This window comes from Neodiprion virginianus, chromosome 3, assembly GCF_021901495.1.
Source record: "Neodiprion virginianus isolate iyNeoVirg1 chromosome 3, iyNeoVirg1.1, whole genome shotgun sequence".
Classification (NCBI taxonomy): Eukaryota; Metazoa; Arthropoda; class Insecta; order Hymenoptera; family Diprionidae; genus Neodiprion; species Neodiprion virginianus.
In genome coordinates this window covers 40,192,334-40,214,191 of record NC_060879.1, presented here as the reverse complement: position 1 = coordinate 40,214,191, position 21,858 = coordinate 40,192,334, and the positions used below count along the sequence as shown (strand labels likewise).

The following is a 21,858-nucleotide window of genomic DNA, read 5'->3' as shown; positions in this document are numbered from 1 at the left end:
TGCGGCCTTGGTCCACTTCGATCAGGCCTCACTTTTGGCTCTCCACACGGTTCAAAGCCGTTCCGTTTTCCGGTCAACTCGACGCGTCACTTGGTCGACAAATACAGAGCATATCGTTTACACGAACAATTAACGAGGAACTTGAGATTACGTACCAAGATAGGTACGTTGCGCGATGTCGACCCGGTTAGGCTCTTTCCAAATTTCGATTGTGTTCGAGGTAAAACTGGAAACGATTGGATGATGCATTTTTCGTACCATGTTCGCATCCATTCCATTTCCACCGGCGGTGAATAATATACAAGGAACATCGAGCAGGCGGTGCGTAATCGGTGACGTGATCAGCTGGAAGCATCGACTTTAACCAATGAGCTTCCAACTTGACTGGGCGTAAATAATGAACCGTAGAGTTTGCCAGAGACGGAAGGCCCGTTTCAAACAACGATGACAAATTCACGCGGTACGTTTCCTTTCCGTCCGTCAGTTCGTTCGCTTCTTTCTCTCGAGCCATCGTTCGCGAGACAATGGAAGGCACCTACGATTGCCTTAGATGGTTACACGCGGCGCATAGGCACAGACTGAAATTCAAATTCCGATCAATTATTCCCCGAAGAGAACTACACTCCGCACTGACATCCATAATGCACCGAGTGGCTCAACGTGCACCCAGTATCCTAAAGCTCCCGGTCCGGTTCAACGGAGTTCCGGGTTTCCAGCCTCCCGATCAACTCCCGAGGGTATTTCAACGAGATGCTATTAGTCGAGGATTACTGACGATCCCCGTCAGAGGGATTGATCGATAGAGAATTGCCTCTCCAAGCCAGAGACGCGTTTGACGCAATGCCCGGTGATAGGCCAATCGGAAATTCAGATCAGCACCGACTCGATTCAAAGGGGTAAATTTTTCAACCTTGACTCAGTTCGGGTTCTCTGCCAAAGTTGGGATACGAGTTGGGTCGGTGTAAATGACAAGATGTTTCGACTAACGATGATCATCCAGAGTGCAATTCGCACGGGAAGATATTTCGCGAAGCGTACCGCGCGTAAGTTCCCCATTCGCCAAAGGATAACCTGACCTAAACAACTTCATTTCCTCCCTTCTAGCAATTTCCGGACGATCCCCGTTCCGATGTACCGTTGTTGTTGCTGCTGCAGTCACGGTCGGCTTGTTGTATACACAGACGCTGAGCAAACCTGTTACAGTTATTAAACGTCATTCGAAGCGATTGAATAGGGGAGAATGGAGAATGGAGACTGACCACCTTCCACTATCCGATAGCGAAAACAACGATGAGGACATCGCCGTCGAGATGTAATAAAAAAAAAAGAATCCAATTTCTACTTGGGTTTGGAATCCAGCCGGACGACGCGACGTAGAGGCATTTTTATCACTCCTCCTGACCCCGACCGAGTTCAACACATCCGTTTCAAATCCTGCCGGTTCAACGAGTGAAAATAAAACTCTTTCCTGCGGAGCATGTAGGTCGGTGAGCCACCAAGCCCGAGATACCGGAAATGGTTATGTGCAAGGAAGCGGAGTGAGATCGAGTTTGTAAGTTCAGAGGACAGGGTGCTTAATGGTATGACCGACCTTTGATCTCTTTGCCGCGGAACTTTGTTCCCCCAGCTGTGTCTTTGCAAATTTAACGAATTATACGAGATTATCGTGTAGAAACTCGTTATAATGGACTGCGGAGTCGTGCTCATTTCGAGATCCCTTTGCACCGTCATCGTTATCACCATTATTATCATAATTCAGATCTTTTACCCCTCCTTTGAAGGGATCACTTTTACCCAATTCTCTTCTCAAGGCCTTTCCAAACGTTATATAGAAAATTTTTACTCCGTGATCGTGACGAAGATTGTTTTGTTATTTTTCCGAGATCATTTGAATGGGAACGAGGCGCTTGAGATAAGAAGCGTAAAGAAAAATGAAATAGAAAATCATCGAACATTTAAGGATCATGGGAAGGAGCGAAAGAAAAAGTCCGATGGGCTTTCACCGCGGCGGTTCTTTTGGACAAAAAGGAAATTCAACGGTCCCTCCCTTCCACCCTTCCTTTTGGAACCCTCTGCATCTCCAGCGTCTATAAACGACTTCCGGTCGTTTATTTTCAATCGTTTTCATCATACAGATTTTGCGGGTATCGAATGGATCGTGATGTGAATTGAAAAAAAAAAAGAAATTTCTTCCAAGAGTCAAGTCAACGAACATTCGCCGTTCCAGTTATAAACTTCTACGACATCGCAGCGTGAACTCGACAAAGGAAGACCGGCGAAGACAAACTGAAAAATACTTTCACCCTGAAAGTATGTATCTTTGCTCTCGAGAGGCTTATTTACTCACATCCATCGAAAACATTCCAAAAATAGCTGCGGTAAAGGTTGGAGAGAAGAAGAAGAATAAAAAAAAATGCACATGCTGTATTTCTCGTAATCAGCTGGGAAGAATCGCGGCAGCTTTTCCCGAGCTTGACATAACAACAGCACGAAAGTCGATCGTATGTTGCTTGTCAAATATCGTTGTTATTTTCCGATGGCAACAAGGGGAAGGACACTAATCTTGATTTGTTTTTCTCAGCAGGATGCCACCGACTGTAACTCAGAGACTACGAAGTTCATTTCGGAACCGGGCTGCGTAAACCGGAAACGGAGATGCGAGGACTGCGTGTGAAATATAACCGGAATAGTAACCCCTACAGGTTACATTTAAACGACCGTACAATTTCACGTTTTGCGATAAACAAAAAATAAATACACAAAAAGAAAAACTCTATAATTTTTAAGAACAAACGATATTGTTTACCTGATCCAATTACCTGCAACCGAAGCTCAGAGACTTCATTTATACAAAATAAGGGTTCTTTCCAATATTCAGTCCGATAAATTCTTATCATCGGAATCACCGCGTTTGTGATTCGATTTGATTGAATATCATTTCCATCGTGACGAGATTAATCTACTGATTTTTATTGCTCGTATATTTATAGGTAAAAATATTAAAATTGATGATTAGTCAGCGAATACCCATACAAGCCGTTCTTACATTGAAATTGCAAAGAGAGATGAGGAAAAAAATTGCAACTCCTAATATGTGACATCGTATATACGATAATTTCGCAAATGTCGAACGGGACTTTGAGCTCATCCGATTTTCGAAAAAGCGTTCAATTTCACCAGTCGCCTAATTAGGGATCGCCACTTCATTGTTCGTCCCGGCACGAAATACCTATCGTCTCTCTTTTTGCGGGGGATATGAGTTGAAACACCCAGAGACGTTTCTTTCTGTTGGGGGGTAGGGTGAGTTTGAATCGAGAGATTCGTTCGATTAAAACGACGAAACGAATAGAAGGGCTCTCGGTGCTGCAGCGAACCGTGAAAAAAACCTCCGATTTCCGCGCACTGGCAGTTGAAAATACGAGGGACTCGCTTTTTTCCCTCCCCTTTGATTCGGGGGGGCGCGGTAATGCAATTATAAAAAAAAGCTCTTACCCGGTGCTGAATTGGGGGGGGGAGGTAAGGTAAATTTTTTCAACTCGGTGGATCCCAGATCGAGTTCAACAAGCAATTCGTGTGATTAACGGCCTATCTGATCGCTCACGCCCTACAAATTGCAAACTGATCAATTCGGACGACGACGAGTGAAGCAAGTCTGAATATTTCGACGCGAATGCATCACAGTTTCTGCGCGGATAATGCAAGGCTCGGTTGGAGGTAATTTTTGCACTTTTATTCTTGTATAAAAATTGCTTAAGACAGCTGCGGAGTGAAGAAATTTTTGCAAAGATATTATTAAAGGCGATGGTTACGTGTTATGTAACACTGTGCAGGCTTTATCGATTTACCAAATCGCGCCTAGTCACACGCACGTGTACAACCAGGATGTACCATTAAAAAGAAATTCAAGTTGATCACCGATTACGTGAGAGCGGTGGCAAATTATTGCCTGCCAGAGATATAAGCCGCGTCAATAGCCTCGTTGAACCAGGTGTAATTGAATTACAATTAACGAGCGGTAGTGAAATACGCATGGGTTATTACCACGTTATTATACATCGACGGGCATAATTCGCGTGGTCGAATCTCTCGTGATTCCAGTTTTAAGGGGTTCTGATTCAACGAAAGTATCAAACTTTCCTAGAATCGGAAAAAAACAATTCTGTAATTGTATCTAATCGATCCTTGTACTTGGAGCAAGAAAAACAATTACGCTTTTTGCTGTTTCAATATTTAACCATCTCGTATTGTTTCTTGAAAAAAAACAAATACCAACTTTGATCATTGTTCGACAGACAAAAAGAAAAAAAACAGTACCGCGTTTTCGGAGCGTTTGTTAGATTTTGCCAAACTAAGACATCGATTGCTTAGATAATTACGATCAAAGTTACCCTGTTCGTTTTGCGATTGAGTATTCAAGCGATTGCCGATTTGCGGAGGAAGTACGCGAGGAAAAAAAAGTGAGAGAGATGAAAGAAGAAAAAAAGAAATGCCCAGCAAAGCAGTTCTTCAAAGAATCGAGTATCAGGATTTAGGAGCTTTTTCTGGAGACCAGGCATTCGGCAGCCGAGCTGAATCCCTGTTGGCCGATTAACCCGTAATTCATTTATTTCTTTACCTTCGCATCTTTCTTCTCCTTTTTCTATGGTTGAGAAAAACTTGGGAATTACGTTATCCGGGCGAAGTTGCCGCCGCGCGTACTTTAGCTTTCTGACTAATTTCACCTGCGAGAGAAATCGCCAAAGTCAGAGGGCGACTTTTTACGCGAACGGACCAAGCAACGCAACTCGTTAGTCTTTAATCCCTCGGAAATAAAAATAAGACAAAGCAAAGATTTGCAAAAAGCATCCGAAGCTATTTATGTCAAATCTGATTGAAAACAGTCCTGGTTAGTCGGAACAAAAATCTAACACGCCGAATTTTAACTGTGAACATTTGCGAATTAACAACGTCAAAGAGATCTAATTATTGTTTCATTTTTTTTTTTTTACCTAAAGATTCGAACACTTTGTCCGATTCTGATGAAAAACGAGTCAATTTGTTCGTAAATAAATTTTCTACAAATCGTCTGGATACGTATTTTACATCTTTTTTTTAAGCTGGTAGTTGATTAAAGAATCCGATAAATAGAATCGTTATAGCGTGCAGATAATAAAATTGTATGATTCAGCAGAAAATTCGTCAATTTTATGAAAAATCTGTAAACTCGGATGATTTTGCGCAGAAGAATTCATTTGCGTATAAAATGAAGTTATAACTGTTTATCAGAATGGGACAAGGCGTATAAAATAATATGGAATAATGCCATTTCTCTGTTGTTGATATAAAGAAGAGTTCAGAGTTCTAACACAATTTTTAAAAACATGACACTCTTGAAACTGGGACTTTTCTATTTAGATGTAACTAAATTAGCTTTGGTGATACTTTCGAACCTTTGTCTTGTCACGTTTTTGGTTAAAAACGTGTTTGACCTGACGCATGCATTCTTAAGACAAGCTTGGCGACTGCAAGATCGCAAACAATCATCAAACCTTAATTGAGTTTCTGAGACTTAATTGGAACCTCTCAACACTTTCCCCAAGCGAGTATAAGACTGAGAATGTGAGAGAAATGCTTGCTCAGTGAACACTGGCTTCAAACTTTTATCCGAACATCAGTACCACCAGAGACGGAATCGATCTGGCAAAAATCGGATGGTTTACGCGAAATTTTTTTTTACAGATAAATGTGCTGAGTAATATCGGAGTGTAATTTATACTCACATCGCGCTTCTGGTATCCGGAATGTCTCTGTTGCTCGGCAGTCCGTCCGAAGCCTCCTGGTTGAATTTATTCCTCGCGTAAGGATCCTCGCCGGCTCTAAGACCACCCCGCGAAACATAACTGGGGGGGAAAGAAAAAAGAACGGAAGTTTTCCACCTCGTTAGTCGTTCATAATTAATAAAAATCCGAAGTGCGTAGCAGCGCTTTAACTTCCTTTGGTTAATTTGTTTTACATTTTTCCCCCAACACCGCAATTGGAAAGTTCAAATTTTGAAGCGTTTGGAGCGCGCGTAAAATGCCCCATTTCTAAACAGTGCGACAAAACGATTTTGGCGCATGTGCAGAATCGATATTCTCAATTTTACACACTGCGATTTTCTTGGCGCATGCGCACTTTCCGATAACTCAATTTCGCGCACCGACAGTGGCACGTCATTGGTTTAGGTTAGCTTTCATGACGCTAGCGCCTCTGGATCATTCGACTGCTCTTGATCTACTTCTTTTCAATTGTAATATTGCATTAGTTTGCATCTGAATCGTGTGTTTACAGAGCTCGCCTTTGCGACTCACGCTGCAAACTTCACACTCCTCGGAAATCACGCGCTTTCCACACTTGTAACCCAATATACCATCAACGAAACGAAACTTTCCCTACTCACCCCTGCTCGTCGAAGTAGTTCCAGGTAACCCGAGGATCCGGAGTCGGTGCCGGCAGCAGCTCAGAGGACAGAATAATCGCCGTTCCGACCGAATCGACGTACGCCGAATTTGCGAGCCCGGAATTCAGGGCCACCGAAGACGGATCCTTCAGGCGTAGGGCTCTGTTCTCGTTCTGGAAAATAAATAGGCAACCGCCGGTCTTAGCGTTTGGCAGGGATGATTTTCTCGCTCGGAATAACCGCGGTCTGAAAAATGAATCACCGCGTTTCGCCCGATGGCCAAGCCCCGCAAATCTATAATTCATCATCGTTAGTACGGGATCAAAGTTTCTCACCTTACGACGAGCGATCGGATTGCTTTATTGTTTTTTTCAAATATTGATTGATCGTGGCCTCCTTCTCCTACTTTTTCTTCTTCTTCACCGCCTTTTTCGCCTCCAGGGAATCCGCGAAGTCTGAAATCCCGGAGCCGAGTTCGGCGCCTAATGCTGTCGTTAAATTATCGGTCACGATTCATGAATAAACGATTCGCGGCGGTCCTGAATATAATAACCATCTTAAGGTAAAAATAACAATCGGCAAATTCGAAGCTGCGGCGGCTGCGGTAGCTGCCGCTTCTAGAAGCTTGCTTATCGGTTCTATTTCAAACCGATTGCGCAATTCCCGTTCGCGACATCGGAAAATCGACCATCGCCAGCCGAGAATATCGGGACCCGATTGTTCGGCTCTTGTTTGACTTTCGAAGACGCTACTCTGCCGGCCTCGGTATCTGCTCGTACTCAGTCATTCAGTTTCGAGTCTGCCGCTGCTCTCCGACTACTTCAATGCTGGTTCATTGTAGTTTCGGAACTATTCAATATATTGTTCACCGTTAGAGTAACCCCGGCAAACTGAGGTGTATCGGACTCCTTTCCCATTGTGTATCGCTCAAATATCAACAATCACCAGCCCCGCTCTTATGCACGCAATGCCGATTCGATAGAGAGAGAGAGAGAGATATTGAGAGCGACCGTCTGGCTTCTTATCGAGATCTATGAAGTAGTGCACGAAGTTATGAACCTTGCCATTTCTGTTAATCGAAGAATCGGAGGGACTTTGAGAGGGAACGAGGCGATAAATAGAATTAAAGGGGGCTTCCATTAATTCCGTGTTTTTTTTTTTTTTTTTTTTAATTTGGGCTCCCCCTCACGTAAGACTTACGCTATGATTTTTAGATAATTAAATATATTTTATATGTTATTTTGCTTCATACCGCTAAATACCTATTGATAATCTATAGATTTTCTGAATTATAAAATTGACGTGAGATTTTTATCAACCCCCCTCCCCTAGTTTTTTAGCTCACGTAATTAATGGACGCCCCCTTAGATGAAATGCGGTAAAGTAGAAATTTGGAAATTCGGCAAAAACATATTCACACTTAGCTCAATTCAATTCCTTCAAGTAAAATTCTTTCCAGAACTGAGAAAAAATGATTTTTTTTTTTGTCTGACGTGATGTTTTGTCGCTTCAGTAAGATACTAAATTCAATCTCTAGATAAAAAAAAAAAGAAAAAAAAAAAATATCTCAAACCGTTGTGGAATAATTGTGTAACCGCTGCACGACGGTCATAGAGTGAAACTCCACAACGCTCGGCGCTCAAGGGGATTAATATTCGCGGAGCGGAAAACGCGCTCTGGAATCGGAAGTCCACTCGAAACGAGTCGACGGCGATGTGGGCCAAGCTGTGTCGCATCCGGTGCAGTTGGAGTTGGCTGATCCGTACCGCGGAAGAATTCGCTTCCCCGAAAGGAGGAGGGTAGAAAATTCGCTGGCGAAATTACCTGGCCAATAAACGGATCAGGTTGTGGCCTTCGCCTCGCTTGTGTCAACTCGCTGTCAGAGCGTGTTGGAACGGCCCGAGGGGCAAACAATCAGCCAGAGGCAAGTCAATTTATTGGTAAATATTTACCGGCCGCGGAACGTCGGCAGGTGTAGACACGTACATGCGAAACTGAGTAGCGAAATTGCGGCTACGCGGTTTATATTTGCGGATTTTAGCGCGTGTGGGTGTAATTGACGGCCTGCGAAACAAGCCTGCGCACACAAACGAACGTAGACTCGATGCTGATAGTAATTACGCGATGGGTTTTCGGGGTGAGAGGGGGGGGGGGGGGGGAAGGGTAATTTCGCCTTTCCCATGTGTTGCGGCTATGATTCGCTTAAGGGATGCGTTTATACGGTGGTTTTGATATGCCTAGTTTTACCATGCTTATTATTCATTGAAACCATTTCACCATATACGAGGGATGAAATTCTTGACGGACGAGATGCCGGGGTTTTAAGCTACTTTACCCTTGACAAAGTAAAACGACATCTATATATATATCTTAGTGTTTAAGGAATTATGGGCCCTAGTGTGCAGTTTATAATTTTTACGTAGGAAAATCAGTCGATTGGAAAAAAATAATACAATCGAGGGTGTAAAGAGTGAAAACTCAGGTTGATAACTGTCATGAATTTCACTGACGAAGCTTTTAGTAATTACTTATTATCGTTCCATTTTATTTTTAAAAGTTAAAATCGCATTCTTTGCATAATTTCGATGAATTAGGTTTCACTTTGTCCGTGAATATTATAAATTCTCGACGTATCGTTTGAAATGAATTTGAAATAGGGTTACTTTGTTTTTCAGAAAAGCATAAGTTCATTATTAATATCCACAACGATTTTGCGATGAATATATTGTTGGATCTTGCAAAAAAAAAAAAAAAAAAAATAATTATCTCAGGTCAATTTTAGAGTAGATATCATCTATTTACGAATAGAGTAAGCTTGCTGCCATCGAAATTGCGACAAATGATGCGATATTGGCATTGAAAAAAGAAGAATAAGAGATCAACGATACGATTGTTCTAAAACTCGGATTTGAGGGTGTTGATATTTTTCTTTTTCTTTTTTGTTTCATACACCGTTAAAGCGAGTAAAGCTTGAGACTAATACGGATCACGAATGAAAATCAAACGCCAAGGATTGTTAACGGCGAGAGTGAATATCGAGAGAGGATTACGTCGGATCCACACCACGAGGTTATTTCGCGTGGCAAATATTAACCTTGCGCTCAATTTATAATTCTGAAGGTGCATCCACCCGCCGCGCTCGCATCGCTTGCATTCCAATTTTAAAAGGTCACTTTTCCCTATCGCGTAACGGCATCCCACCTTCGGTGGGTAAAACCAGTTTGCTTTTCACCAAAACGAATCGAGCAAAAAATTTTAATCGCTATGCAAATCAACCTATGAATATAGATTTTTCCTCGCTCATTATATTTCTCCGATAATTTCCCTCGAGTTGTACTTCGGTGCAAAAAGAAGTTCGCGCAATTTCAAGCGATGCAGTTTTGCACTCACTCAACGATGCACAGGGTGTACAGTAAGGTTTGAAGCGAACTTCGGTATTGAAACGTTTTTATCTGTATCACAGACACTCTTATACAAGTTTCGGATTCAACTCGATCAGTTTCAGTTGCCGGTTAAACTTTCGTTTCGTTACGTCTATGATCCGACAAATTTTTTACCTAGCCTCATACATTATCAAAGCGACTGTCAATCGGGTGAAACAATAACAAAGAAAAATGGTCCGGATTTGAAAATTTTCGATACTTCGTATTCCAGGTTTAGCGGACTCCAACACCGTGGATCCAGGGGATGAACGAAATCGTCGAAGGAGATTAAACGGGGGCCTTAAACACAGGCGAAAGAACAAACACGGGGAATGAATTTATACTTTACGAAAGCTGCAGGGGCAAACAGGGTTTCAATTAATTTTGAAATTCAATTTTCACGTAATAAGCACACGCTTCGGGATCAGGATTTGCTCCTCTGTGTTACACGGAGCGGTACCTGGTCAAGAGAGATTAGCCTAAATATTCCCGCGAGTGAGGCGCGGATTTAATACGAAAGCGAGCGACTCCGACACGTCTGAATGTAATGTCGGGTATCCTCTGCACATCCAGGAAAACCCGCTCGGCTCTAGTCATCCTCGGTTACCGGGCCAAACCGGAGAAGGACCAGGGCCAGAACCGCAGGGATGGTTTCTATGCAAATGTACTCATAACTCACGAGAATACATTCGCCCCGGACTCGAGAGCTACTGACTACTAGCTGGAAATGTATGAGGAAATGGAAAAATTGGACCTCGGGAGCATCTAAATGCGTTTCTCCGTTTCGAATCGTCCTCGGACCTCAGGTTGTTTCGGTTTTTGTGTTTTTTATTTATTTGTTTATTTATTTTTTTTTTTTTTTCTAAGGGCGCGAAAAGCGGGGCGAGCGAGTTTATCAGCGCTTCCGGGGGCGAAATTGCCCTTCAGTCCTGTTTTTCGTCTTCCACGTGTCGCCTGCTTGATGAATTCGCAACGTCGACCTCGAGCTTTTGTTTCCAATTTCGGGATATGGGAAACGGAACGGTTGCAGACTAGAGAGCCTAGAAATACCGAAAAAGGAGTAAATCGTTGGGGCTACATTTTTCTTCGTATTGCTAAATTTAAGTTTCCTGTTACGGTCTCACTTGTAATATCACATGCTTTTTTAGATCTTTTGACAGACTGGCGGATATCAAAATCCAGCAAGTTTATCCAGCGGCAATACTGCACAGTATGAAATGTCGATGAAACGAAATCGAGTGTAGATCCTATACAAATAGAATCCTGAAATCCAATTTGCGTCTACTGCAGAACCGATATTTCATTATTCGTACATCACCGACAAGGAAGATATCCCGGATAGATCTCTCCGATTTAATTTTTTTTTTTTTTTTTTTAAAGTACGTTATAGCAGACTGCAAACCAAGCGACACGTATTTTGTTTTATCCGTCAGTAGACACTTTAAAGAGGGTGAAACCGCCCTCCAAAGTAAAACATGTCAAGGGGCGATTTGGCAGGTTTTTTTTTTTTTTTTAATTGAGCAAATTACAGTTCTGATTTCTCATTACGAGAAAACTTTTCCAGTTGGATTGGTTGAAAAACATCATATTCTTCTGGGTGAAACTGTCAAATCACCCCCTGACCTTACTATGCCTTACTATGAAGGTCGGTTTCACCCCCTTAAAGTGTTTAATGACAGACTATAGAAAAAAAAAACAAAGTTTCGCTTAATTTTTCGTCCGCTACAACATATTACAAAAGAAATGAAATCGACCTGAGATAACTTCCTCGCGAGGAAACTTTCCGGAAACGATTATCAAGACTCCCTAATTTTCTATAAAACAAAATCGTTTATGCTTCGCGAATGCGATTATTCTTCCATGACATCGTGCCGTTGTGACAAAGTTGAACGGAGACAAAGTATCATCGCGAGACAAGGAGGATTCTCCTGTTAAATTTTCAGCGAGTGTCTGTGGGTATCGCCAGTTTTGGAACTTGTCCACGCATATGGCGCCCTTTGCTAATTCCGTATTCGACGTCGGTATGCCGGTGGCACCCGATTAGATCTGACTGCTAGCTGCCTGCTGCCCAAATATCTCTGAATACGGTTGAATATAACCTCGAATGCGACCGAACACGGTAGATGTAGTATAACACCGACGCACGTTTACCTTTATATATACATATATATACATATATATATATATATATATATATATAGGCTTACAACACATACATACATGCGGATTATTACCGAAGGCTACATGCGGGTCGCCAACCCACGGGATGCAGGTTATCTCTTGTCCCTATAGAGTACTCGGTCACGTCGTGTCCCGATTTCCGTAACCCTTATCCGATCGACAAACCCCCTTCAATTCTAACGTGATTTCGATATGAAATACGTAGCTTCTTTTTTCACAAAAGAATTTTTCCCTGCTTTTTTTTCAAACTTTTTTCCATCTCAGAGAAAAAGAACCGACAGGCAATATTTCGATGTCAATTTATCCTCTGCCCTTTGGTCTAGCGAAAGTTTTGGCAAATCGGTTTCTGTAATCGAAATCGAAAATGACGTTTAATATTACATTGATCTGATGATTTTTTTTCTAAAAATATGTTTCTCCGTCGAGATCATCAACTAAATTTGAACCGCGACACCCTATTTTTTTTTTTTGTTTTGGAACAGATTCTACGGCAAAAGGTTGACATTTATTTGACGGAAAAGGGTTGCGAATGGCAATGTCGTGGTCAATCGCAAAGGCGAAAGGGGACCTGCGGTGGGCCGAGGTAATTGCAACTGATTGTGGCCAGCTTCGGACTAAAACCGCGCTGGTAATTTAATGCAGCAGTAATCTACTTACGTTACACGTTACATACATACTCGTCCAGGACGTCGGTTAAGCCAGAGGTTATCACCCGCGAACCACGAGCCATCCGACCGTCGTAGCGAAGTTGCCGCAGCGCAAAAAAAGTTGGTCGAAAATTCTCCATTTGCACGCGAGTAAGGATGTGTGAAAGGAAAAATGACGAAAAATGATGTTATAAATTGTACGGAAGCTTGCCCGGTTCCAGAACGTGGAATCTTTGTATAAATCGAACTCATTATAACCCGGCTTTTTCTAAACACTTCGTTTTCTCCTTACCACGCTCTGTGCGGAAAATATTAAGAGAGTTGGCAAGCGCTTTCGCCGAATCACATCGTGCGGAAAAAATTTTCTCCCTTTGAAAAATTTCAATTGTAAAAGCGCAGATGGCCGCGGCTGGATGATTTCGATCTGTGAATCGTTATCAAGACGCAAGACAATGGCAAAAAGTTTCGAGGCTCCCGACAGATTTACGAGCGCTAACGCGAAGTCTGATTCAAATGGGACGTGGATACCGGTAAAGGAATTTTGGCATCGTTAATTAGGGGTGAAAATTTGTACTTGTGGATTACTTAATCGTGCGTACCTACTGAAATAATTGAGGGAGAAGTTATGGTAGGTATGGACCTTCACTTTTTTCACTCACATTACGTGCAATGAACTCCCTTTGTGGCGAACATCCAATTGTGCTCATGATATAACGTTCCTCTTTACAGATTGGACGGAATTTGTGCTTCCCGAATTTTTTCCATGTTAAGATAATTCCCTAGGTAATAAGTATTAAGGAGTTTTACGGTATGTAACGGAATTTTTCATATCAAATACGCAGGCGAAGAAGCTGCTCTGGAAAACTCCGCTGGGTACGAGTAGCTATAACTGCTTTATAGATCCGTCCACTCTACAAGGCGATTGCCTGTCGCTGATTGGCTTCTTCGGAACAAAGAATAACGCTCGAGTATATTAGACTGGGCACACAGAAGCTCTTTGTTCCTTACCCTACGTCTCAATTTCCATAAATTTCACGTTTAAAATAAGCCAATGAATATAAAGAAGACTCGTACATACAGCCAAAACCTAAATTCCGAAAATCTTCTTCGGCGAGTTTTGATTAACGAAAGAGCAAGACTTACAGATCAGAATACTCGATTGGGTATAATATAAATAAACTTTTGTTGTACTGTGAATTTTTAAACGAGTTGCTGATTTTGTACCACACATTGAGTCAGATTGATTTCCGACACACTGTGAAAAGGTCGATGTTAATTGCCGAGCGTACAAGGTGCATGCACGAAAAATGGTAATCCCATTGGAAAGCCCTGGCGAAAATTTCCTCGGAGATGATCCGCCGTTTCCAAAACCCCGAGAGCATCTGGGAAACTTCCCAATCGTCTCAATCGACTAATACCTTTGGGAATCAGAGCTGATAGGGATTCAGTTGTTGATCGACCGTCGTTACGGGCGATCAAATAAGATCCAGAATGCCTAAAGCGTTATGATCGAGCTGCTGTGTTCATTAGGAAGTCCAAAGCCAGCATCCTACTCGGGATCCTTGCGTCAGAGAAGGGAAGGGTTCTTTGGGGAAAACTCTCTTCCTGATCATTGGGAATTCGGTAATCACGTTCATCGCCTCTTCTCATCAAACGCTGCGGCTTCTCTATCAAATATTTTTCCAAGTGTTGGGGCGTCTAATTAGTTGCCTACCAAACGTCTGATCCGAAACGACGCGTCCTCTCTCTAATGTGTATTTATTTACTTACAGCCGAATTTAATAGCCGAATACTACAGTCTGCGAGGAAGGCACTTCCCGCCAATCTCCGTCCATTGAAATCAATCCATCCCGAAAGTGCACTTAGCCGAAGCCAATGTCGTTGCGTTCCGGCTCCAGGATAACCTGCTTCACGCAAAAGCTGGCCTGATGATTCATTTCACTGGCCGCTCAATTCTTCTCAGTTACCCGCGTGATTCACGCTTTTCGGGGAATGGAAGGGAGAAGGATCGCTGTTCGCACAATCCCGTACATTGCAGATAAAGCGCTTCTGCGGCTTGGGCGTTAGCAACTTCTATCGACGAAATCCTGTTCCTGGGAAAAACAGACGAATGGGTCGGAGGCCGGGTTGGGATATAGACGATGCGGTTTGGCCGAGCCTTTGGACCGCGGTTTTTGGTGAATGTACCGCAGCAAATTCCGCCTGACTCGAACGTCACCCACAGTTTGGGTGAGAGGAGATACCGAGTTCCGCGTTCTCATTGTTTTAGGATTCGCGAACGTTGTTACTGGAATATCGCCCGGAAGGACAAGAGACAAGGGGTAATTGTGCTGGCCTAAAGCTGACTTGACTCGGGTTCAAATCGACGATTGATTCATTTACCGTTGAAGCGTTCATTCTGTTCCGAGAAAGAATAAGGCCGGATCGTCGCTTCGCGTTATGACGCGCCGAATGGATTGGGTTGCAGAAGGACCCTCCATTAAGCCAATAATGGACGAAGATGAACGCGGGTTCCGGGAATCGGGGGAAATTGGAGAATAGAGGAGAGCACAAAACACGTCGAGGCGCCAGCACGGTGTGATTTTGGTAAATGGGCGTTCGCAGCCAGGCTACCGTCCCCATTTTCCATCAGTAACGATCATCGACGGTTGAAATCGATCGACGCTGGACGTTGCGATGAAAATTCGAACCCGCTACATCGGGCCACCACGCCACGTATCCACACTAAAATCCGTAGTGGAGTATCGGCTTGAGAGTACGTTGGTAAAGGGTCCTCGTGATCAATTTACCAGGACAATTGCATCGAACCTGCGACTACCTTGATTACCGCCCGACTGACCCTCGCCACACATGGGCTCTCGATCCATTCACGTTCTCAACTCCCCATCATCCATTCCGCACCGGCACTTGTGTCTCAGACACACATCGACTTGCCATTCAGGATGTCCAATGGGATGCTTACCGCGCGTAGTTGGCGACGATGAAGGCAAAGAGTTTGGTATTGATTCGAAGGTTAAATTTCAAGCGGTCGCCGAACGCTCGGCGATCGAACACCCCGTGTGCGGATGCAGATTCAGCGTGGAATGTCGTCGGGTCACAAGCGTTTCCGATAGAGTCGACACCTGTGAATCCATCAAACTCGGATGCCGAGGACAGAGACGTCAACGGGATAACGGGCAGGCCAATGGACCTGCTTGGTAATCCTCCTCTCACCCGGATCATCGAACCAATTGCTCTGGCAGTCGCCAATCGACGATAATTTGCCGCTGGTTAAGTGGGCCGAGCTTCGAACGGACGGATCTTCCAACTTCTTAACTCCGCTAGGGTCCTACGGATACTTGTGTAGGTATAAGTACCTTCGGTTCATTATCACGGACATTAGCATCTAGGATTCCGGCGGCTGTTGACTTTAAGTAGGCTGCAAGACGATGCTAGATTAAGTACCTGTCGCAACTTTGGATCAGATAACAGTTACAAATCAAGACCTTGTCTCCCTGCGCCATCCCTGCTCCCTGAACCTAGTTCACCATGCTCTATCGTCCGCTCCGCGTGTTCTCTGCTCTCCTCTCTACTGATACCAAACTTTCGAGCCTCGTAATTACGAGTTTCACTAATTAAGGATGCGCGAAATTATGAACGTTAATTATTTACTAATTAGCAAAAGATACGTCATGTCCCTCAGTTCTGTATGCGATAGGTGCACGCATGCGCTCACGCTGTTACGTATAATAATAACATCACCGTCTCATTCTCATGCGGATAATTCGTAATTATTGCCATGTTTACAGATTCGAAACGGACATCGTTTCCGGATCTTAATTTACGCAACACAAATCTCAAAATTTCTCGCACTTTCTCACCTGAATCTTTAAAATAGCTACAATGATCGAAATTCGGGTTCTTTGTAGGGTAGCGGTAATTAAAATTCGATTATACGTACGTAATATCTATATACGTATGTATGAAGAATTTCGGTCAAGACACCATTCTTCAGGACGGAGATCACCGTGATGAATAACGAACGAAAGCATTATCTGTAATCCGTACTAAATCCTTTGACAAGTAGTCAAGTTCTCTCTCGACTGGATGTGAGTGACGGGATTACAAACTGGTTTATCTTCATCTCTGGACAATCTGACAAATGCCCCGGGGGCAGATCTGCTGGTTTAAATTCATCACGCGGTGTGAGTACATTATTAACACGAGTCAATTATATCTTGTGAAATCCCGGCGATGAACGCCTCACGTTCACAGACCTTCAATCATGGGATTTACGTATCGAGTATGCAGCAATTCTGCTATATTGAAAGTTTACTCAGCGCTCGAAGTCTGTTGCAAAGTCCAACCTGATGGAACGAGCAACATTTCTACAAATAGCATGTAGTTTTGCACTTTCCGCGTTGACTGTAATATTTATAACGCGTTACTGTTCGGACGCAAATCGTTCAACGACGGTTATTTCCGTTCCGGAATTCCAGTACAGTGTATAAGATCGTCGCTCGTTGAGTCGAGGATGTATTTCTACGGAGCTTACGGCTTATCACCGTCAACCGGGTGACCGGGTAACCAGTTCTAACCATTCGCCAAACCACCGACCCTCGAAAATGGGCCTTGGACGTGAGCCAGACTTGGAATATACGCAAGACTTCCTCCTCCAGTATTACACGCGCTCTGTGGTTACCAGAAGGGATACGAAGCCGAGAGTAAGCCACATACATTATGCACTCGTCGAGGCAGCTGCGAAAAGCTCGCGGCAAAACTAGCGCTGGTATAAAACCGTGCGCCACCTTCTCGTGCTAAGAAATAGAGCAAAATACGTTTGGCGAGTCTGCTCGTTACAGCGGGACATTTATACAATACTCGTCGCAGACTTTCCTGTTGAACAGTTTTTCCAAGGACGTCGAAATTTCAAGTATCACGTCAACCAGTGAAAAACAACCCCCTATTTTCATGGTTTACGCGCTATTTTATCGTTGACATTTTTACCGCAACTTTAACCATGGTTTTTCCTCTTTCGTTGCAAACGCGTGAACGCAGATGGACTCCGAGTGTTTTAAGCTCGTTAATGGGTGGTGAGGCAGGTGAGGGAAGGGCGCCGATTGGGCAAACGGCTTTGCCGAAGTCGTTGGAAGGGTTGAAGACTCACCGATGAGGTTTTTACCCCGGACGTTCCAATGTAGTGTAACTAATATAAATGGACGTCGGAGGGTTTCGAACGCAAGATCATAATTCTCAATCAGCGGATCCCCTCGAACGAGATCAAATAAATGATCCAGAAGCCCGCGGGTATACATACAGGAAAACAGCCAGGAATACCTTACAGGTATAACAGGTATACAGTCTGCGAGACCATCGCGATCTAATACGCTTTCCACAACGTCAAGCAGCTCCGTTATGCCATCAATCTGCACACGGATCAGTGTACCAACGTTACGCGGTGGGTAATTAATGCGTTTGAGAATTGATAGCGGTTCGTTTCTTTCAACCAAAGTTCGCTGTTCGCGTCCCCCTATCCAACTTGACAAGCCTTCAAGCGAATCCCGTTACAGGCGATTCATTGAGCTTCGAATGTGTTCGACGAACTTCAATCAGTGCGACTATACGCCAATGAACGAACAACCACCAGTAAATGAACAAGCTGCAGAAAGAAAAGTAACTTTAAGATGGTTCTCTGTTCACTCGAGTATTTACCATGTCTTGGTTTGTTTGTAACGGGGTGTCTCGGGACTTGGATGCCGGTGGACGCATTTTGATGACCTTCCGTCAACGAGTAGAAGGATCAGACGAGAAGGAACGTTAACGCACCTCGGGCCATGAAAGGTTCGTGGAAGACGATCCTCAGCGGTTGGTATCAGGACGATAAGGTAAGAAAGACGTCGATGTGCCGCAGGGCACCTACAACAAAACCGATGTTTCAGTCACTTTGGGTGAAACTTGATTGAACTTTCCCCTCTTAAAATGACTCTGGAATGTTTTATCGAACTGCGATATCCTGCTTAGAAATTCCTGCTGCGGTTCACCGCTCGACTATATTCCCACCCCATATGTGGCGGGTTGGCTGTTCCCCGTTTTTGCAAGCTTTCGAGGTCAGCGCGGTTCGCGTAACGTAATCGTGGAGGAGGACGAGAATGTATGGAAGAAAACCGGCGAGCACCATTATGTAACAGTTTCTTTGCACAAATCTGACTTTTTTCAAGGCCCCCTTTTTTAAAGGTTAATTCCAACGCTCCGACTCTTTCGGCTAATCGTTCTGCGGCTGCCGCGTTATTTGTACGCGCGATCCCGTCACGTTTGCGGATTTATTTAGCGGAGGGCGAGTAAAAAAAAAAATTAATAAATCGATCAAAAATACACAAAAAAGGAAAGAAAGAAAGTAAAAAAAAAGAAAAAATACGGCGAGACGGTTTTTTGCATTATACGTTCGTCCTTTCCTTCGGCGGATGGATCGATGAAACGGGAATTAGCTCTCCGTGGGATTTTCATCCAGCGACCACTTCAACCACCACGCGCATTTTCTTCCTGCAGGCGGTTGCCACTCGATCTTGCCTCTTCCCACGTCCCAAGCGAATCTTCCTTCCTTCCTTCCTTCCTTTCTTCCTTTCTTCCTTTCTCCTTCGGGGGATCCTCGAGCACGACGCCGCGACACCATCAAATATGCAACGACCCTGCCGCCTGCGTCGAGATGAGAACAGTTGATGAAGAGCGTAAAGGGAATAAGGCTACCCATTATCGCGTGATCACATCTTCCCGGCTTTTGGGCCACTTCTGGTTTCATTCCCTCCTTACAGTTTCCCGGTAGGCATTATATATATATGTATATAGACCGTAATTGAGGAGTTTTAAAAAATCCGATTTCACTTTTATTCCTTTAATCAAAGTATGTAATATATCATCTTCGTTTCTCATTTCAGTTATCATACTATATCACTTATTCTCATCATTTCCACCCGGGAAAATGATTCGTTTGAACATAAACGGTGAAATTTTTTTTCATTTTCTTTCTCTCTCTTTAATAGGAATGGAACACGATTTATATTTCTTTATTTCTATATTCAGATTTTATGAAGCAATGGTGAAAACTTGTGTATCGAAAACTTGAGAATAATTTCGAATTTTTTTTTTCTTTTGTCAATAACGATCGCGGAGAAAAAAATCTCGAACAAATGCAATGACGAATCTGCAGTTTGAATTGAGGGTGAAGAAAATAATAAGAAGCGGAAAGTGTAGCGAAGCGCTATTAAAGAACTACTTGCGAGTCGGATACAAAATGCGAAGCAAAACGTCTACTAAGATACTCTCATCTTATGCTAGTTGAAGGTGTTCCAGGTGTGGAGGAAGTGAGAAAAGGATAGAGAAATGAACGCGGGTTGCAGTTGTCTGTTTGACGTTCTCGTTTTATTCCTACCTTGTACTACAGTCTGCACACTCGAGATGGGGGAGAAAACCGGAAGGGGAAAAAGACGAGATAAGAGGAAAAGCGGGCGAGAGGGGCGAGAAGACGCCAAGCGGTGCGAATCGTCGTTATGTATTTATATTTCATTTTTATTGTTGTTTACAAGAAAATAAAAAAATTGTAGAATTTATGTAGAATATAAAACTTGAGTTTGGCAATACTTTTAGCAGCCTTGTATGCTTTAAAACAGTGCGAAATTAAAGAGTTCGTTAGTACAAAGAAAAAAGTTGTAAATATCGGCAGATAGGAACGAAGTTTTAATTTTAAATAATTTAGAAATTAACATCATTATTATCATCCTCACAGATAACATAAAAAATGTACTTGTCAAAATCATGAAGTGTTAGTTTAGACTGTAATAACTGAAAAAATTGAAAGATCGCGCCACATTTTGCGAAATTTCAAAGTACTACTGTACAAGTATTTTTCGGAATTCACTGACTTATCAAATGAAATTCAGTAACATGTTACAATTTTATCAGATTTTTCATACTACTGACCACCCTGTATAAATAACCATAAATTTCGTCTACAATTTCCACAGATGTTAAAAAACAAAGAAAGAAAAATAAGGAAAGTTTCAAGTTCTTTTCACTACAGTGTTTTCTCTTCACCCTAGCTCTCGATTCCAAAAATCCCCGATGATCTCGAAGAAGTCAAATGTCAAAGCTTGAGCGTCGCCTGAACACCTTACCTTTTTAGAATTGAATAAATCATTTTCGCGAGTATACAATAAGTATACAAAAAGAATTCACTGACAAACGTGTATTCAAATAAGTCGGAAATATCTTAACTGATTTAAATGATGCGAATAATTATTCCGAAGATATTACAATTAGAGCTCAAATGAATTTCAAAACTTATAAACATTCATACACTAATTAATAAAACCATACAGCGAATATTACAGGTCGTATTTTAAAAAATTTTTTTTTTGTTTTGCCAAAATACTACCAGAGGAAGAAGCGACTTCAGGATCTCTGCTGTGAAAAAACTGTTAGAGAGAGGGAAAGTAGGAGTGAAGAAATTGAAAATGAGAACAAACAAACAAAAAAAAAAAAAAACATTAAAAAAAAAAAAGTACACACGCCTACACGCAGACTGAAATCGAGGAGGAATGGAGGGGGGGGGTGGGTGGGGGTGGCGACGACAAAAGAGAGAGAGAGAGAGAAAAAAGGGAGGTGGGGGGAGGGGGCGGAAGGAACAGGCTGCAAAGGATGCTTTTTCTAATTTCGTTCGGAAGATAAATTTCTCGGGAGGCAACCGGCGGGAACAAGAGCCAATTCCATCTTGAGTTCGTTCCATTCTCGCGAACAATTCGCGTGTCGACGGACGCGGTGGCATTTCTTAATACAGGCCATACGTGACGTATTGTATTCCTCCTTCTTCTCCGTCCGCCTCGTCCGTGGTAACGCCGTTTTTCCCTCCAGCCACGCTCAGCACTGAGAAATATGAGCCGTAATTTATGGGGCCACCCGTTGTATTATGTATACGTACATGTGCGTATGTATAATCCAATCCGAAGCAGCGAGAAAAGAATTTTTGACGTCCGTCCGTTTTCCTCGTCGTAAGCCGTGGCAAAAGAAAAATAAAAAAAAAAAAATTAAAAAAATAATAATAAAAAATGCATGTACATATATGTTATAATTTAATAGTTATAGATTTTTGCATCTCTGAATCCGCGAGGTGAAAGATCGACTTGATATTATTTTCCACACGAAGACTCGTGGTTTTTAT

General features: G+C 42.9%; 1 protein-coding gene across 3 annotated transcripts in view; it reads right to left on the bottom strand.

Moving 5' to 3' along the window:
* Window positions 1–21,858, bottom strand: part of LOC124299455 (polypeptide N-acetylgalactosaminyltransferase 2) — a 158,590-nt gene that overhangs the window by 31,673 nt on the left and 105,059 nt on the right. For 2 of the 3 annotated variants that reach the window (XM_046752627.1, XM_046752628.1), the window contains 2 exons: window positions 6,419–6,591; window positions 5,760–5,879 (listed from right to left, as the gene is read on the bottom strand). In XM_046752627.1, the coding sequence (XP_046608583.1) occupies window positions 5,760–5,879; window positions 6,419–6,591 (293 nt within the window). Of the gene's footprint in view, window positions 1–5,759; window positions 5,880–6,418; window positions 6,592–18,359; window positions 18,439–21,858 lie in introns of those variants that run through there. The other variant, XM_046752629.1, reaches the window with a different exon arrangement.